General features: G+C 47.2%; 1 protein-coding gene across 2 annotated transcripts in view; it reads right to left on the bottom strand.

The window, feature by feature from the left end:
* SYT3 (synaptotagmin 3) overlaps positions 1-14,375 on the bottom strand; it is a 54,863-nt gene that overhangs the window by 12,201 nt on the left and 28,287 nt on the right. For both annotated transcript variants that reach the window (XM_080976834.1, XM_080976835.1), the window contains one exon: positions 12,004-12,556. In XM_080976834.1, the coding sequence (XP_080832960.1) occupies positions 12,004-12,556 (553 nt within the window). The remainder of the gene's footprint in view (positions 1-12,003; positions 12,557-14,375) is intronic.

Genomic DNA, 14,375 nt, shown 5'->3' with positions numbered 1-14,375 from the left:
AAGAAAAAATATATTCTGAATCTCAGAAGCCAGAACAGCAAGAGGGATCGCTGCGCAGTGAAAGCAGCAATCCCTCTTGCTGTTCTGGCTTCTTGGATAGCTGCGCAGCCTGCATTCGCTCCATAAGACGCACACACATTTCCTCTTACTTTTTAGGAGGGAAAAAGTGAGTCTTATAGAGCAAAAAATACAGTAAGTTCTTAACCTGAGGTACCACTGTACTTAGTTAATTGGGAACCACGGGCCTAGAGCCATCCTCAGGAACCATGCCCATTGCAGGCCTGGAACCGGCAACCCCGGATACCACAGGCCAGGATTTCAACTGTGTGCCACCCTGGCTCTTGGCTGTGGTGGGCCGTTCTTCCGTTTGAGCGTTTGGGTTGCTGGCATGAGGCATCTCCCTGAAGGAGATGGGGGAAATGTTGAAGAGACAGTGCCGGCGGACAGTTTTGCTAGCGGCCAGTCTTCCTGCTACCGGTGTTTGGAGTCCTGCACGCTTTTGGAGTGAGCTTGCACACACAGCCCCCCCCCTTAAAAAAAACCTCACCGCCCCAGCTTAGAGCATCGATGCACATCTCTCAGGCTTTGTCTAAATCAAGGCCGTGCTTCTCACTGATTCATTCCTCTCTGCTGCCTCTGCTTCTTCTCCAACTATCCTTCTTTTTTTTGCTTTGGGCCCATCCATGCCCCGTCATGCTCCCCTCCAGCCGCCGCCAATGCTCTCTCGCTCTGCCTTTCTTTCTCTTAGCCTCAGGCCCCTTTGGGATTTGGCCTGAACAACGGCCAGCAAAGCCCTCGCTTGCCCCAGAACAAGTGAGTTGGCAAAGCAGGCCGGAGGGCTGGTGAGTGGAGGCCGGAGTGGGGGCAAGGGGGGGGCGAGGAAGGAAGGGGGGGGGAAGGCTTCATTAATATTGATGCGGCTGCAAATGGGATCGAGCTGGTAAAAGGGTATGAAATATTCACGCAGGAAACAACGCGCCGCCTGGTAAGACCGGGAGTCTTGGCATCCTCTCGTTGCCCCCCCCACCAAATAGCTCAGGTTCCTGGCCTCCCCCTCCTCTTCCTCTGATGTCAGACATTTTTTATGGTGGGGTGTTCAGGGCTCACCTGCGTTAAGGGATTGGAGAACCACAGGAAGTTTCTCCAGTGGGACTGTCTCTCTGGACACTCCACCGGAAATTAGGTTTGCATGCCCAGTTTTTTCTTTTCCTGGCAAGGGCCGTTGTGCTTTTTAGCAACCCTATTAGCAGGTGGGAATGCCACAGGTGCTGTTTCCACCGCCAAACGCCTGTGGTTCAGAAGCCATCAGTTCAGTTTCTTCCTGTCATGCAGCTGTGGTGTGTGTGTGTTTGTGTAGAATCTTTTCTGTAGGGTCTTTTCAGTCACAGGATGAGTTTGACCAACATACGCTATCCAGGGCAAGGCAATATCTGGTTTCCAACATCGCGATATATCACCAGCTAAACATCCCGTATACCTGAAGGAGCGTGTCCACCTGCATTGTTCAGTCCGGACACTGAGATCCAGCGCCGAGGGCCTTCTGGCGGTTCCCTCATTGCGAGAAGTGAGGTTAAAGTGAACCAGACAGAGGGCCTTCTCGGTAGTGGCGCCCGCCCTGTGGAACGCCCTCCCATCAGATGTCAAGGAAATAAGCAGCTATCTCATTTTTAAAAGACATCTGAAGGCAGCCCTGTTTAGGGAAGTTTTTAATATTTAATGCTGTATTGTTTTTAACACTCGATTGGGAGCCGCCCAGAGTGGCTGGGGAAACTCAGCCAGATGGGCGGGGTATAAATAATAATAATAATAATAATAATAATTATTATTATTATTATTATTATTATTATTATTATTATCATCATTATTACTATTGTAATATACCAATATATCACACTGTCTGAAATAAGTATGGAGCTATGTACCGGCTGGCTTCACGTCCTTCCCCCACATTGTGATTTTTACAAGCACACGCATCATGATTTGCGATATATTGCCAGGTGATGATAAACCTGTACCTGGGCTGTGACCCTTTAGGCAGCTGGTGAAGACTCGCATCATGCAGCCTGTTCCCCTCCTCCCTGAACCCCATTCCCTCCTCCTCATAGATATACTGCTAGCCAGAGAAGACTGGTCCATTAAGGCAAATGGGACACAGTTCCACCTGCTTCACTTTGCCCATTGCAAAAGTCACACAAAAGAAGTGGAAGGAAGAGAAAGTCCCGACCAAAGAAGAGTGGATAACCAAGGTGATGGACTATGCTGAAAATGGCAAAGATGACCGTGAGGATCAGGCACCAAGATGATATGAAATTCAGTCAAGGAGAGTGGAAAAAGTTTATAGCATATCTTAAAGACCACTGTGTACACTTAAAAACGTTAGCAGGATTGTTGTAACACTTATAACGTAATATGAGTTGAGGTAAAAAAAAGGAGATAAAATGGATTAGAAAAATGTAATTAGATGCAAATAATATAGGGGAAAATTTGAAACTGGGATGAGGGGGGAGGGGAAGTCCAAGGAATCTAAGTAATCTAAGTAATCCCAGGAGTGTAAAAATTCAAAATGATGTGAATGTATCAGAATATTGTTTAAAAATGAAAAATGAAAATAAAATAAAATATTTAACAAAAGTCACACAAAGGTTTTGCTATTATATTACCACCCTGTGTATTATTTGTTGAAGTACTCAGTTTGCCACATGCCAGTCCAGAGGGATGTCCCTAGCTGTCAGCTTCCTCTGATGTTTTTCCTGATGGTTAGTCAGAATCTCCTTTCTTGAAGCTATTGGTTCGAGTCCTACCCTCGAGAGCAGGAGAAAAAAAGCCTGCTTCCTCTTCCCCAGGCAGGACACACTCCTCCTCATGCCATACCCCTTTTCTGTAGACCACAGGCCTCCCAACCTTGAATGTTTTGCCCATCCTTGAACTCTGATAATGTTTGGAGGGATGGAGAAGAGGGAGTGGTGTGGGGGTAAATTGTTGCTATGCCTGTTTTCGCCTCTGGCCCCCGAAAGGCTGCGTAGAAGGAATGCGGCCCTTGGGCCGAAAAGGTTCTGTGTCCCTGGTGCAGTGGTTAGAGCCAGGGAGACAGAGGTTAGAAACTCGCCCTCTCACAAGGCTCGCTAGGCGACCTGGGCCAGTTGCCCCCTCCCTGCCTAATCCCCTTCAGAGGTCCATCGTGAGGATAAAATGGGAGGTGGGGAGGAAGTGTGGTGTAGTGTTTAGAGCAAAGTTTCCCAAACCTGGTTCAACAGCTGTTTTGGGACTACAATTCCCATCATCCCTGACTACTGGTCCTGCTAGCTAGGGATGATGGGAGTTGTAGTCCAAAACCAGCCGGAAACCCAAGTTTGGGAAACTGTGATGGCCTGGGATTCGGACTCGGGTGCTGAAACTGAGGAATCCCAGCCTGCACAGGATTCCCTGCCTCCAGAACCAGCTGAGCCGGGGCTGGGGTATGAGACTGAAGGGTCCTCACCTGTGCTGGATCCTCAGGTGTAGGCTCAAGCTGAGTCTGCTCTGGCTCCTGAGGTGAGGGAGGACCCATTGCTTGCAGGTGCTCCACTCTCAGCCCCGTCAGAGGAAGCGGAGGTTGCCTCTGGGTCTAGTAACCCTCCAGCCTCTCCTGGGCTGCAGAGGCTCAGGGCAGAGAGGCGGAGGGAACTAAGTTCCCGCAGGAGGAGTGCTCACCTCCAGGCCAGGGGATTGGGGAAGCCCTATGCCTCGGGGCAGATAAAAGCCAGTCAGCCCCAGTCCCAGGTTGTGGGAGCAACTTTGTAGGTTGCCAGTTCCTACCTGAACCCTGTCCTGTGTTCCTGACCTCACCTGACTCCCTGCCCTGCACCCAGCTCCAGCTTTTACAGACTGCCTCCATATTGCACCTTCGACCTCGGACTGGACTCGGACCTCGCCTCTCGGCTGACCCACGCGACCGGCACAGAAACCCTGGTTTAGAGTGTTGGACTGGGAGGACCTGGGATATAAAGGATCAAATCTCCACTCAGCCAATGAACTCAATGGGCCAGTCACTATCTCCCAGTCTAAGCTACCTATCTCACAGGGTTGTTGTGAGGATGAAATGGGGAGGGGGAGAACCTTGAGGTCCTAGGAGAAAAGGGGTGTGTGCGTAAATTTGATAAATAACTTAAATATATATAACATCTTGTGCTAAGCTCCTTGGAGGAAGGGTGGAATGGTACAACAAAAACATGGAGCAGACCCAAAGAGGAGCTTGTATCGCCCCTAAAAAACTACTCAAGCAAGGCTGGAAGAGAGTTTCTCAACAGGTACTTGTAGAATATATGCCCTGCTAGTTCATGTTCCTTAGTTTCAATGGGTCTGCCCTGAGAAAGATCAGCACTGAACACAGTCCTAAACAGCTAACAGTCATTTCTCGTGTTGCCTCCTTTAAATTCAACAAGATGAAGGAGAAGACTGATATCACATGATATCACTCTTCAAAATGCCCCAAAGGCCTGTCACAGAGAAGAGAGGCAAAGACTTGCTCTCTACTGCTTCAAAGGAAAGGACTAGATCTAACAGGCTTAAATGCCAGTAGGGTCGATTTCAGCTGAAGATTAAGGAGAGCTTTTTGATGGCAAGAGCAGATCAGTCATATCGACACCATGTGTTTGGAGCACTCTTGTGACACTTGAAGCGTCATGGCTTCCCCCAAAGAATCATGGGAACTATAGGGTGCTGGGAACTGTAGCTCTGTGAGGGCGGGGGTCCTCCTAGCAACTCTCAGCACCCTTAATAAGTTGCAGTCCCCAGGATTCTTCGAAGAGTGGATTTGACCACAGGTCAACAATGGGACCTAGCTGGGGATCTTCAAGCAGAAGTTTGATCACTCTGGCACACGGAAACGCACTTTGAGAAGGAGCACTGGATGCTGACTGATACAGAGTCAGACCATTGAGTATTTCCGCATCCTACCTGGAGATGCCAGGGATGAATCGTGGGACCCGCATATTATTCTCCCCACAAAAACAGCTCCAGAACACGTGCTATGTTAGTCATCCTTTCCTTGTTTGGAAATGATTCCTTGACGGGTCACTTGGAGACTATTCTTGTCATTGGCAACAAAGTGAATGGCTGTTTATAAGCCTAAGGCAAATCCTGAGTTAACAGCTAGGGCTGTATCAAACATTCATCAGTGAATAGCTATAGCTATAAATACAGATTAGTGATGTATGGAAGTGAGAGCTGGACCATAAAGAAGGCTGATCGCTGAAGAATTGATGCTTTTGAATTAGGGTGCTGGAGGAGACTCTTGAGAGTGCCATGGACTACAAGAAGAACAAACCTATCCATTCTTAAGGAAATCAGCCCTGAGTCCTCACTGGAAGGACGGATCCTGAAGCTGAGGCTCCAATACTTTGGCCACCTCATGAGAAGAGAAGACTCCCTGGAAAAGACCCTGATGTTGGGAAAGATGGAGGGCACAAGGAGAAGGGGACGACAGAGGATGAGATGGTTGGACAGTGTTCTGGAAGCTACCAGCATGAGTTTGACCAAACTGCAGGAGGCAGTGGAAGACAGGAGTGCCTGGCGTGCTCTGGTCCATGGGGTCACGAAGAGTCGGACACGACTAAACGACTAAACAACAACATAGATACAGATATGGATAGGGGGTTTTTTGAGAAGGAACTCATGGGGACTGAATTCCCTTACCTTTTAAAAATTAAATAATTATTGTTTTTGTTGGGGTGGGGGAGGAGGGTTGGGACAGATATACACCCAATGCCTGAGTCAAAAAAATCCACCTTTATCTGTAATCAATAAAGCTGTGGCCATTTCTAAACCAGATCATTGTCTGCTTGAGTTTATCAATCACATCTTACATTTAGCCATTGCCCAGGGGTGGGGGTGGGGGGTTGGCACTGTGACTGGGTCCACAACAAACAAACAAACAAACAAACAAGCAAACAAACAAACAAATTTCATGGTGAGTTCTCCAACCTTTTTTCCAGAAAAACAATAACACTGGATAGAGATGATAGAGATAGCGATAGCGATAGCGATATTGCATGGAAAAAAGGAAGGGGAAATGTTTTTCAAAAGTGTTTCAAAATGTGTGGGTATGCGTTTTTATGTACAGTGGTACCTCGGGTTACATACGCTTCAGGTTACATACGCTTCAGGTTACACATTCCGCTAACCCAGAAACAGTACTTCAGGTTAAGAACTTTGCTTCAGGATAAGAACAGAAATCGGGCTCCGGCGGCACGGCAGCAGCAGGAGGCCCCATTAGCTAATGTGGTCTTCAGGTTAAGAACAGTTTCAGGTTAAGTACAGACCTCCGGAACGAATTAAGTACTTAACCCGAGGTACCACTGTATGTAGTAGTATTTATTGCCTTTCTGGGCAGCTGCTTGTGCTACTTTTTTATTCTTTTTTTTGGCCTTCCACTGAGCTGCTTCTTCCTAAAAATGTGACCCCAGCCAATGAGAGAGCATCTTAGGGATGTGATGACATCTCTCATGCCAAACACTCCTATCAGATTTGGCACCGAGGACAAGCATAGCCAGTTCGGAGCGAGGGCGCTGGCTGCCACATCGGGAAGGAAGGCAAGTGGGAAACCGGGCAGCGGGGTGGGGGGCGTGTTTTGGCTCTGTGTGTCGAAATAGTGGCACCGCCGATTTCTGTTAGGCCGAAATTATTTCCACAATTCACAGGCCTGAGCTGCCTTTAGCACTCCGGTTCCTTTGGCTTGTGGGTAAGCCTCTCCCTTCTCCACACCCCCCAAAGTGGAGACATACACACAGCGCCGCCGGTCTCTCTCCTCGGTTCTCCCCCCCTCCCCGCCCTGCCCGCTACCGACATCAGCTGATTTCCCGTAGCTCAGGAACAAGATTGCAATCAATGACAATTGCATTCAACCGGGAGGACATTTAGGGCTCTGAAGGTGAGGGGGTGGAAAAGAAGGTGGCTGCAGGTCTGGACTGTGGGCGGGGTGGGGGGGTTGGTAAATCAAAGCACCTGTCATAACCAGGGAGGCTGAGATGAAGGGGCATCGGGATGACACAGGGAAGGAGGCGGGAGAGGGGACTGTCTGCCTCACACCTGACTGCCCTAATTAGCCACCGGCTTCCTGAATAACAAATCCAGCTAAAAATATGCACCAGGGAGTTGGGCAAAGCAAACCTGCTTTGTGCTGATGCCAAGGGAAAGGGTGGCAAGGAGGGAGAAGCCAAGAGGGATCAGACCGAAAGCCTGTTTAGCTCAGCATCCTGTTCTCCCAGTGGCCGACCAGATCCCTAAAAGAAGCCTGCAAGGAGCACCTGAGGGCAGCAACACCCTCCCCACTTGCGTCTCCCCAAAACTGGCCCCCTCTCCGACAGTGGAACATATCCATCCATCTGGGGTACCAGCCACTGGTGGACCTATTCTCTGTGGATTTATTTATTTTTAACCCTCCTTTAAAGCCGTCTGACTGGGAGCTGAGGAGTTAATAGAATCATAGAGTTCATAGAGTTGGAAGCGACCCCAAGGGTCATTGGGACCAATGCAGGAAGCTCAGATAAAGCACCTGTGACAGATGGCCACCCGACCTCTGCTGAAAAACCTCCAAGGAAGGAGAGTCCACAACTTCCCTCCACTGTCAGAACAGCTCTTACTGCCAGAAAGTTTTCCCCTGGTGTCGAGTCGGAATCTCCTTCCTTGCGACTTGAAGCCATGGGTTCGAGTCCTGCCCTCCAGAGCTAGAGAAAGCAAGCTTGCTCCATCTCCCATGTGACAGCCTTTGGAGTTGTTAAGGAGACCCCTAAAGCTAAAGGCCCCATGATTCTTTGGGGGAAAGCACCATGAGTCGCACAAGAGTGCTTTAAACACATGGTGTGGATGTGACTGACCTGCTCTTGCCGTCAAGAAGCTCTCTTGAATCTTCAGCTGAAATCTACCCTCCTGGCATTTAAGCCTGTTAGATCTAGTCCAGCCTTTCTCAACCTGTGGGTCTCCAGATGTTGTTGAACTACAACTCCCATCACCCCTAGCTAGCAAGGCCAGAGCTCAGGGATGATGGGAGTTGTAGTCCAACAACATCTGGGGACCCACAGGTTGAGAACCGCTGATCTAGTCCTTTCGTTTGAAGCAGTAGCAGAGCAAGTCTTTGCCCCTCTTCTTTGTGACAGGCCTTTTGGGCATTTTGAAGAGGGTATCGTGACTCTTAAAGTGACACAAGAGTGTGGCATGGATTTGAGAACGCCACACATGTATGCGCACATGTACTGTTCTCTCATGCATGCACACACACATGCAAAGACGCCTCACACACACTCAGTTTGATGGGTTGCTGTGCAGCAGCCGGATGAATTAGGGCTCCCCTTCCGCAAAACGCAGCACAGAAACCCTGCGAACAGCTCATGGAGGAACAGAATGAGCTCTTTTTCCCAGGGACACATGCTCCAATTCCTTGCTGCGTGGTGGAGAAAAGGGGCTTCCCAGAGACTCCCCTGCCCATGACTCACATGGCATGAAGCGTTTGAATCACCAGTCCCAGTTAGATACGAGGATCTTCAATGATAGTCAAACAGTAAATAAGATAGGGAAAGACTTATTAGACATATGGGAGATTAATGAGAAGGGCCAAAGCACTCAAGCAATCATATGGGATGCAATGAAAGCAGTGATGAGGGGAATTGGCATTAGGGAATCCAGTAAATTGAAGGGTGGGGGGGGGGGGACAAAAAGAGATGAAAAAATTAGAGGAAGAAATTAGGACATTGTAAAATCAATATATTCATGATAAACATAAAAGACGTTATGCACAATTACAGGCAAAAAGGAAGGTGTTAGAAAATAAAGATATGGAAAAAGTGCAGAGGGATTTGATATGCTTGAAAAGATAATTTTTTGAACATGGTAATAAAAATTCCAAATTGCTGGCGAGAGCTGTACCGTCAAAAAAAGTAAAGAATTCAATTAGCCTAATAAAAGATAAAACGGGTAATATTCACAATCAGATGGAAGATAAGTTGAGAGTATTTAAGGAGTTTTACCAAGAGTTATATTCGGCAGGTAACATATTCTATGGGGAAGATGAAAGAATATATCAAGACACACTGGAAGATAAAGCTAGAAAGCAGGGATAGAGAGGCTATGGAACAGCCAATTTCAGGAAAAGAAAAGAGAGGAAGCTATAGGGAAACTAAAAGGGGGAGAAGCCCCAGGAGCAGATGAATTGGGAACAGAATATTAGAAGGTATTTTTAAAAATATTGGTTCCTAAATTAAAAGCATTATATAATTCAGTAATAGAGGGTGAGAGGATCCCTCCATTGTGGGAACCATCAATAATTATCTTAGTTCCAAAACCAGGAAAAGATTTGAAGGACCCAGGATCATCTAGGCTGATAAATATATAAATAAAAACCAATGTGGCTTTGTAGCAGGAAGACACAGGTGTCTAGCTTAATAGGAAGAGTGCTGAATAAAATAGATATAATAAGAAATAAATTGAAAGCTGGTATATTGGATTTTTTTAAGGCTTTTGACTGTGTCGAATGGCCGGCATTAAAACTGATTATACCCATCACAAGCCTGGAGTTAGACTTGATGATCTGATAATGTTAATAGTCTATACTTGGACTCTGTTAACTCATGTGCAACTACTCATTCTACGTACCTATTTTATAATTTTGTTTCTCATCTTCATATTTTTGTTTGTTCTCTCTGTTTTATATACGTTATAAAATGAAATGAAACTTAAAACTTTACCCAAATAAATAAATAAATAACCAGCTGACAACCCCTTCTCCTTTTTAACAGCTGAGATGCAGGGATGGGTTCGCTTCACTATACTAGGCACACCATTTTCAGAAGTGGGGAGCCTACGGAGTATGGGGTTTATTCGTCAGTCCTCCATACTCAAGAGTGAACTGGGTACTGGCTCTGAACAGTGCCTAAGAGCAGGGCTTCTGAGCCAAAAACGCTCAGCAAAAAACTCACCTCAGCCACAAATTTACTAGGGATGTCTCTTTTCTCGTAGACCCCATGTATGATACTATTAGGGGGTAATACTGCACTTACGAACTGGTGCCTACCAGTCATACTAGGGCTGTGCTGAAATTTTGCAGGATTCCTGTTTCACTGAGAGACATGGCATTTCGGGGCTAGCAGCATTGGCTCGCTGCTTGCCATGAAATCAACCGGTCTCCCTTTGCCAAGAGAGGAGGAGAGACTGTGTTGCGCAGGGCCTCTTTTGAAGTGGCAGTTTCCCCTTAATAAGGAGAAGGGAGCTTCACCTTTCTCGGGAAGAGTGATGACATACTGCAGCCAGTCAGATTTGTCTATTTAAATTGAATAAATAAATAATCAATCAATCAATCAATCAATCAATCAATCTCATTACAGTCAAGCAAAGCCAAATCAGACTGAGGGCAATGCTTCCTACATCACATTCGGAGGTGAAACTTGGTAATTTTGGACCCTGAATCTAATGGACTTACATGGAGCGTCCAGGGGCATGGGATTGAGCAGTATGTATTATCTCTGTCGCTTCAGTTGGGAAGGACACAATTAAAATTTCTCTTCTCCCCCACCTCCAAGGAACAGAGAGAAAGAGAGAGAACCCAGCTTGCCAACTCTGATTAAAGAAGGGGAAAAATACCCTCAGCATGTGTAGTTTCACATTTTATAACTCATTTTCAATCCCAGCACCATTATTGCTACAGGCTAGATGTGTTCACTAGAGTATAAGCATGGACATTTTGCGCCAGAAAAGAAAAGAAAAGAGGATGATATGTTTTGAAAGTAAAAATAATAAACTGAGCATCTGTAATCGTGTATGTGCCAAGCTGGCTGTCCCCCAACTATAAAACATTTTATGAAATTAAAAAGAAGAGTGAAAGAAGGCTATATAGCGACCAGCCCCAACAGGCTGGCCACAGACCTGTTTGCTGCAAGCCACAACTTTTGCCATGTGATCACTAAGAGGGACCCTGCATTTGGGCCCTGCATTCCAGTCTCGGCTGCCCTAGTGATCATCGGAAGCAATTTGCCAGCAGGTGGGTTCACTGTTGCTTTCCAAGACGCAGGATGAGGCAGAAGGAAGATTGGCGCAATGCAAATGCACCAGTGGAACAAATCTGGTGCTCCTATTGGTGCGTTTCCACCAGGGCTGGGTGATAATTTGGTTTTCAACTTCATGATGTATCACCAGCTAAACTTCGCAATACACCAATATACAGTGGTACCTCGGATTACAGATGCTACAGGTTACAGACGCGTCAGGTTACAGACTCCACTAACCCAGAAATAGTACCTCGGGTTAAGAACTTTGCTTCAGGATGAGAACAGAAATTGTGCGGTGGCAGCATCGAGAGGCCCCATTAGCTAACGTGGTGCTTCAGGTTAAGAACAGTTTCAGGTTAAGAACGGACCTCCAGAATGATTAAGTTCTTAACCTGAGGTACCACTTTAGCTAATGGGGCCTCCCGCTGCTGCCGCGCCGCTGGTCCACGATTTCTGTTCTCATCCTGAAGCAAAGTTCTTAACCCAAGGTAATATTTCTGGGTTAGCGGAGTCTGTAACCTGAAGCGTATGTAACCCGAGGTACCACTGTACTGTATCACAATATCTGAAATAAGGATGGAACTATGTGGAGGCATTGCAGAGTGCGCGCGCACACACACACACCATGATTTGCAACATATTGCCAGGTCAAAAATTATGGACTTCAAACCGGTTTTGGACCATATATCGCCCAGCCCTAACACACATCCTGATCCATGATATATTGCCAGGTCAGAAACTAGGAAACCACTCTCACGATATGGACTTCACACCAGTTTTGGCCGATATATCGGCCAGCCCTAGCTTACACCAAGGAGCAGAAATATGGGGAGGCACAGAGGGCATAGCTTGCATGCGCACCGCTGCCCCTCATTTTAACCCTTGTGCATTAAATCATGTACCTGAAGAGGGCTAGATTTGGGCACGCGCTGTCGTTTTGAGGAGGTGCCCACCCCCCACATCCCTGCCCCAGATTTATCACCCCGCTCACCGAATGTCCCTCCATGATGTCCCTCCAGAGGGGCGCGTCGTTGTCCCTCTCTGCGATCTCCAGCAGGTTGTCGAGCACCACTTGGCCAATGAGGTCGTGGCGGGAGAAGCGGTCGAAATCGTAGATGCTGAAGTGCAGCTTGCGCGAGGGCAGTTCGGCAAAGGGGACGTTGAAGTTAAAAGTCTCGTTGAAAATGGGGTTCAGCGTCTTGCGGTGCACCTTGGTCTGGAACTTCTTCTTGCGGTCAGGAAGCAGGTACATTTTCACGTAGGGGTCGGAGAAGCCGTTGGCGTCTTTGGCGGGCAGGTCCAAGGCCCGCAGAATCCTCACCACCAGCTGTTCGGTGCCGTAGGCATAGCGCAGGGCAAAGCTGATCCGCCCGCAGCTCGCGGCCTCGCCTTTCTTGGAGTCCGACTCGCCCGAGCGCTGCTTGTATAACTCGGGCTTTATCTGCCCAATGCTAGTCACTTGTTCCACCTTTTCTTCCCCTACGTGGACCCCGGTGTCCGGGCTGCTCAACTGCTGTGTCACGGGGCGTGGCAGCGTATTGTACCTGGGGAGAAAGGGGAGGAAAAAACAGTGGCTTGCGTGACCGTATAGATTAGCCACTCTGGGCAGATTCAGTGGAAAAATTGAGAATCTTCTGGGCCAAATTCAACTAAGGGGTGCTGCAAATGGAAGCCAGTGAAAAGATTTCCACTGGTGCAATAGGGTTTCCCCCCCTCTCGTCTCCCCACACCTCCAAATCACCTCTGCGAGGGTCAAGAGAACTTCCGACAGCCAGACGTGAGTAGAGGGGACATTGTTCCATCAAGCAAGTATACCTGAAGGAGTGTCTCCACTCCCATCGTTCAGCCCGAACACTGAGGTCCAGCTCTGAGGGCCTTCTGGCGGTTTCCTCACTGCAAGAAGTGAGGTTACAGGGAACCAGGCAGAGGGCCTTCTTGGTAGTGGCACCTGCCCTGTGGAACACCGTCCCATCAGATGTCAAAGAGATAAAAAACTATCTTTTAGAAGACATCTGAAGGCAGGCCTGTTTAGGGAAGTTTTTAAATGTTTGATGTTTTATCGTGTTTTTAATATTCTGTTGGGAGCTGCCCAGAGTGGCTGGGGAAACCCAGTCAGATGGACAGGGTATAAATACTATTATTATTATTATTATTATTATTATTATTATTAAAAATGCTTGTGCTTATGGCGGAATCTCCTCAACACTAAGTTGAATTCTGCCCTTGGCCAGGGAAGAAAAGCATCGGAGGAGAGAGATAGAGTGACTCCTCATTGTAGAGATTTTTTTGTTTTGGTCATAATTTTTTTAAATGATTTTCACCCAATTTAACAAATTCAATTGCGTTTCATACAGGATTCCCTTATCATTTTGACATCCCATCCTTATTTCCATGCTGTTTCTGTTCCAAGTTCTTTTATCCACAGCCTTAAAAACTTATTTCTATAATATAAACCCTACATTGCATTCCTTTATCGTTCCTTTGCTTATATTTCTGGACCTGCCTGCGATTTCATTTGACATTAACAATTTCTCAGATAGTCCAAAAAGATTTTTAAAGCAGCTGGTCTAGATTCCAGACACCTGGAAACACTATTTATTTTTGTTGTCCTCATAACAACCTTGTGGTTTGTCCCTACAATTTTCATTTTAGGGTTGAGCCGCAACGCCAAGGAATAAGAGCATGAGAAGAACTTGCTGAATCAAGCCAGAGGCCCATCGTAGTCCAACACCCTGTTCTCACAGTAGCCAGCCACATACCTGCAGGAAACCCGAAAGCAAAGCCCGAAACTTGAACACAAGAGCACTCTCCCCTCTAGTGATTTCTGGAATTCAGAGCCACATTCCCTCCAACACTGGATGAATGAACCTGCCTAATCCTCTTTTAAAGCCATCCGGGTTGGCGGCCATCACCGCCTCTTGTGGCAGTGAGTTCCACAGTTTCTGTGCCACATGGTAACTTTTCCAAAGAGTTCACAACGGAGGCAACACTTGAATCCTACTTGTCACACTATTCATTGCCCGTTGAGCCTCGACTGCTGAATTTATGCCCCAAATCTGTTGGCAATTTAAGGTGGGTTTTCCCCTTTAAAAAACCCCCAATATTCTTAGATAGCTGTTCAATATGCAACTGCTTCGGGTGTTTTCCAGGTCAAGGGAAGGAAGAGTCTGGGCCGTAGTTAAGGGGTCAGTTACAATTCAACATACCAGGCCTCCCAGGTTCATGTCTTCAATGCATACATCGCCCACCCTGGACCAGAAGGTCCCAGGGCAGGTTACACAGCAATAATCAATAAGAAACACAGTACAGGAAACAATCAAACCAACTAAAAACAACAACACAAACAAAAGAAAATCAGTAAGA

The sequence above is a fragment of the Podarcis pityusensis genome, assembly GCF_964106645.2.
Source record: "Podarcis pityusensis genome assembly, chromosome: 13".
NCBI classification, from domain to species: domain Eukaryota; kingdom Metazoa; phylum Chordata; class Lepidosauria; order Squamata; family Lacertidae; genus Podarcis; species Podarcis pityusensis.
The sequence above is the reverse complement of the archived record's forward strand: the minus strand, read 5'-3'. Positions and strand labels throughout refer to the sequence as shown.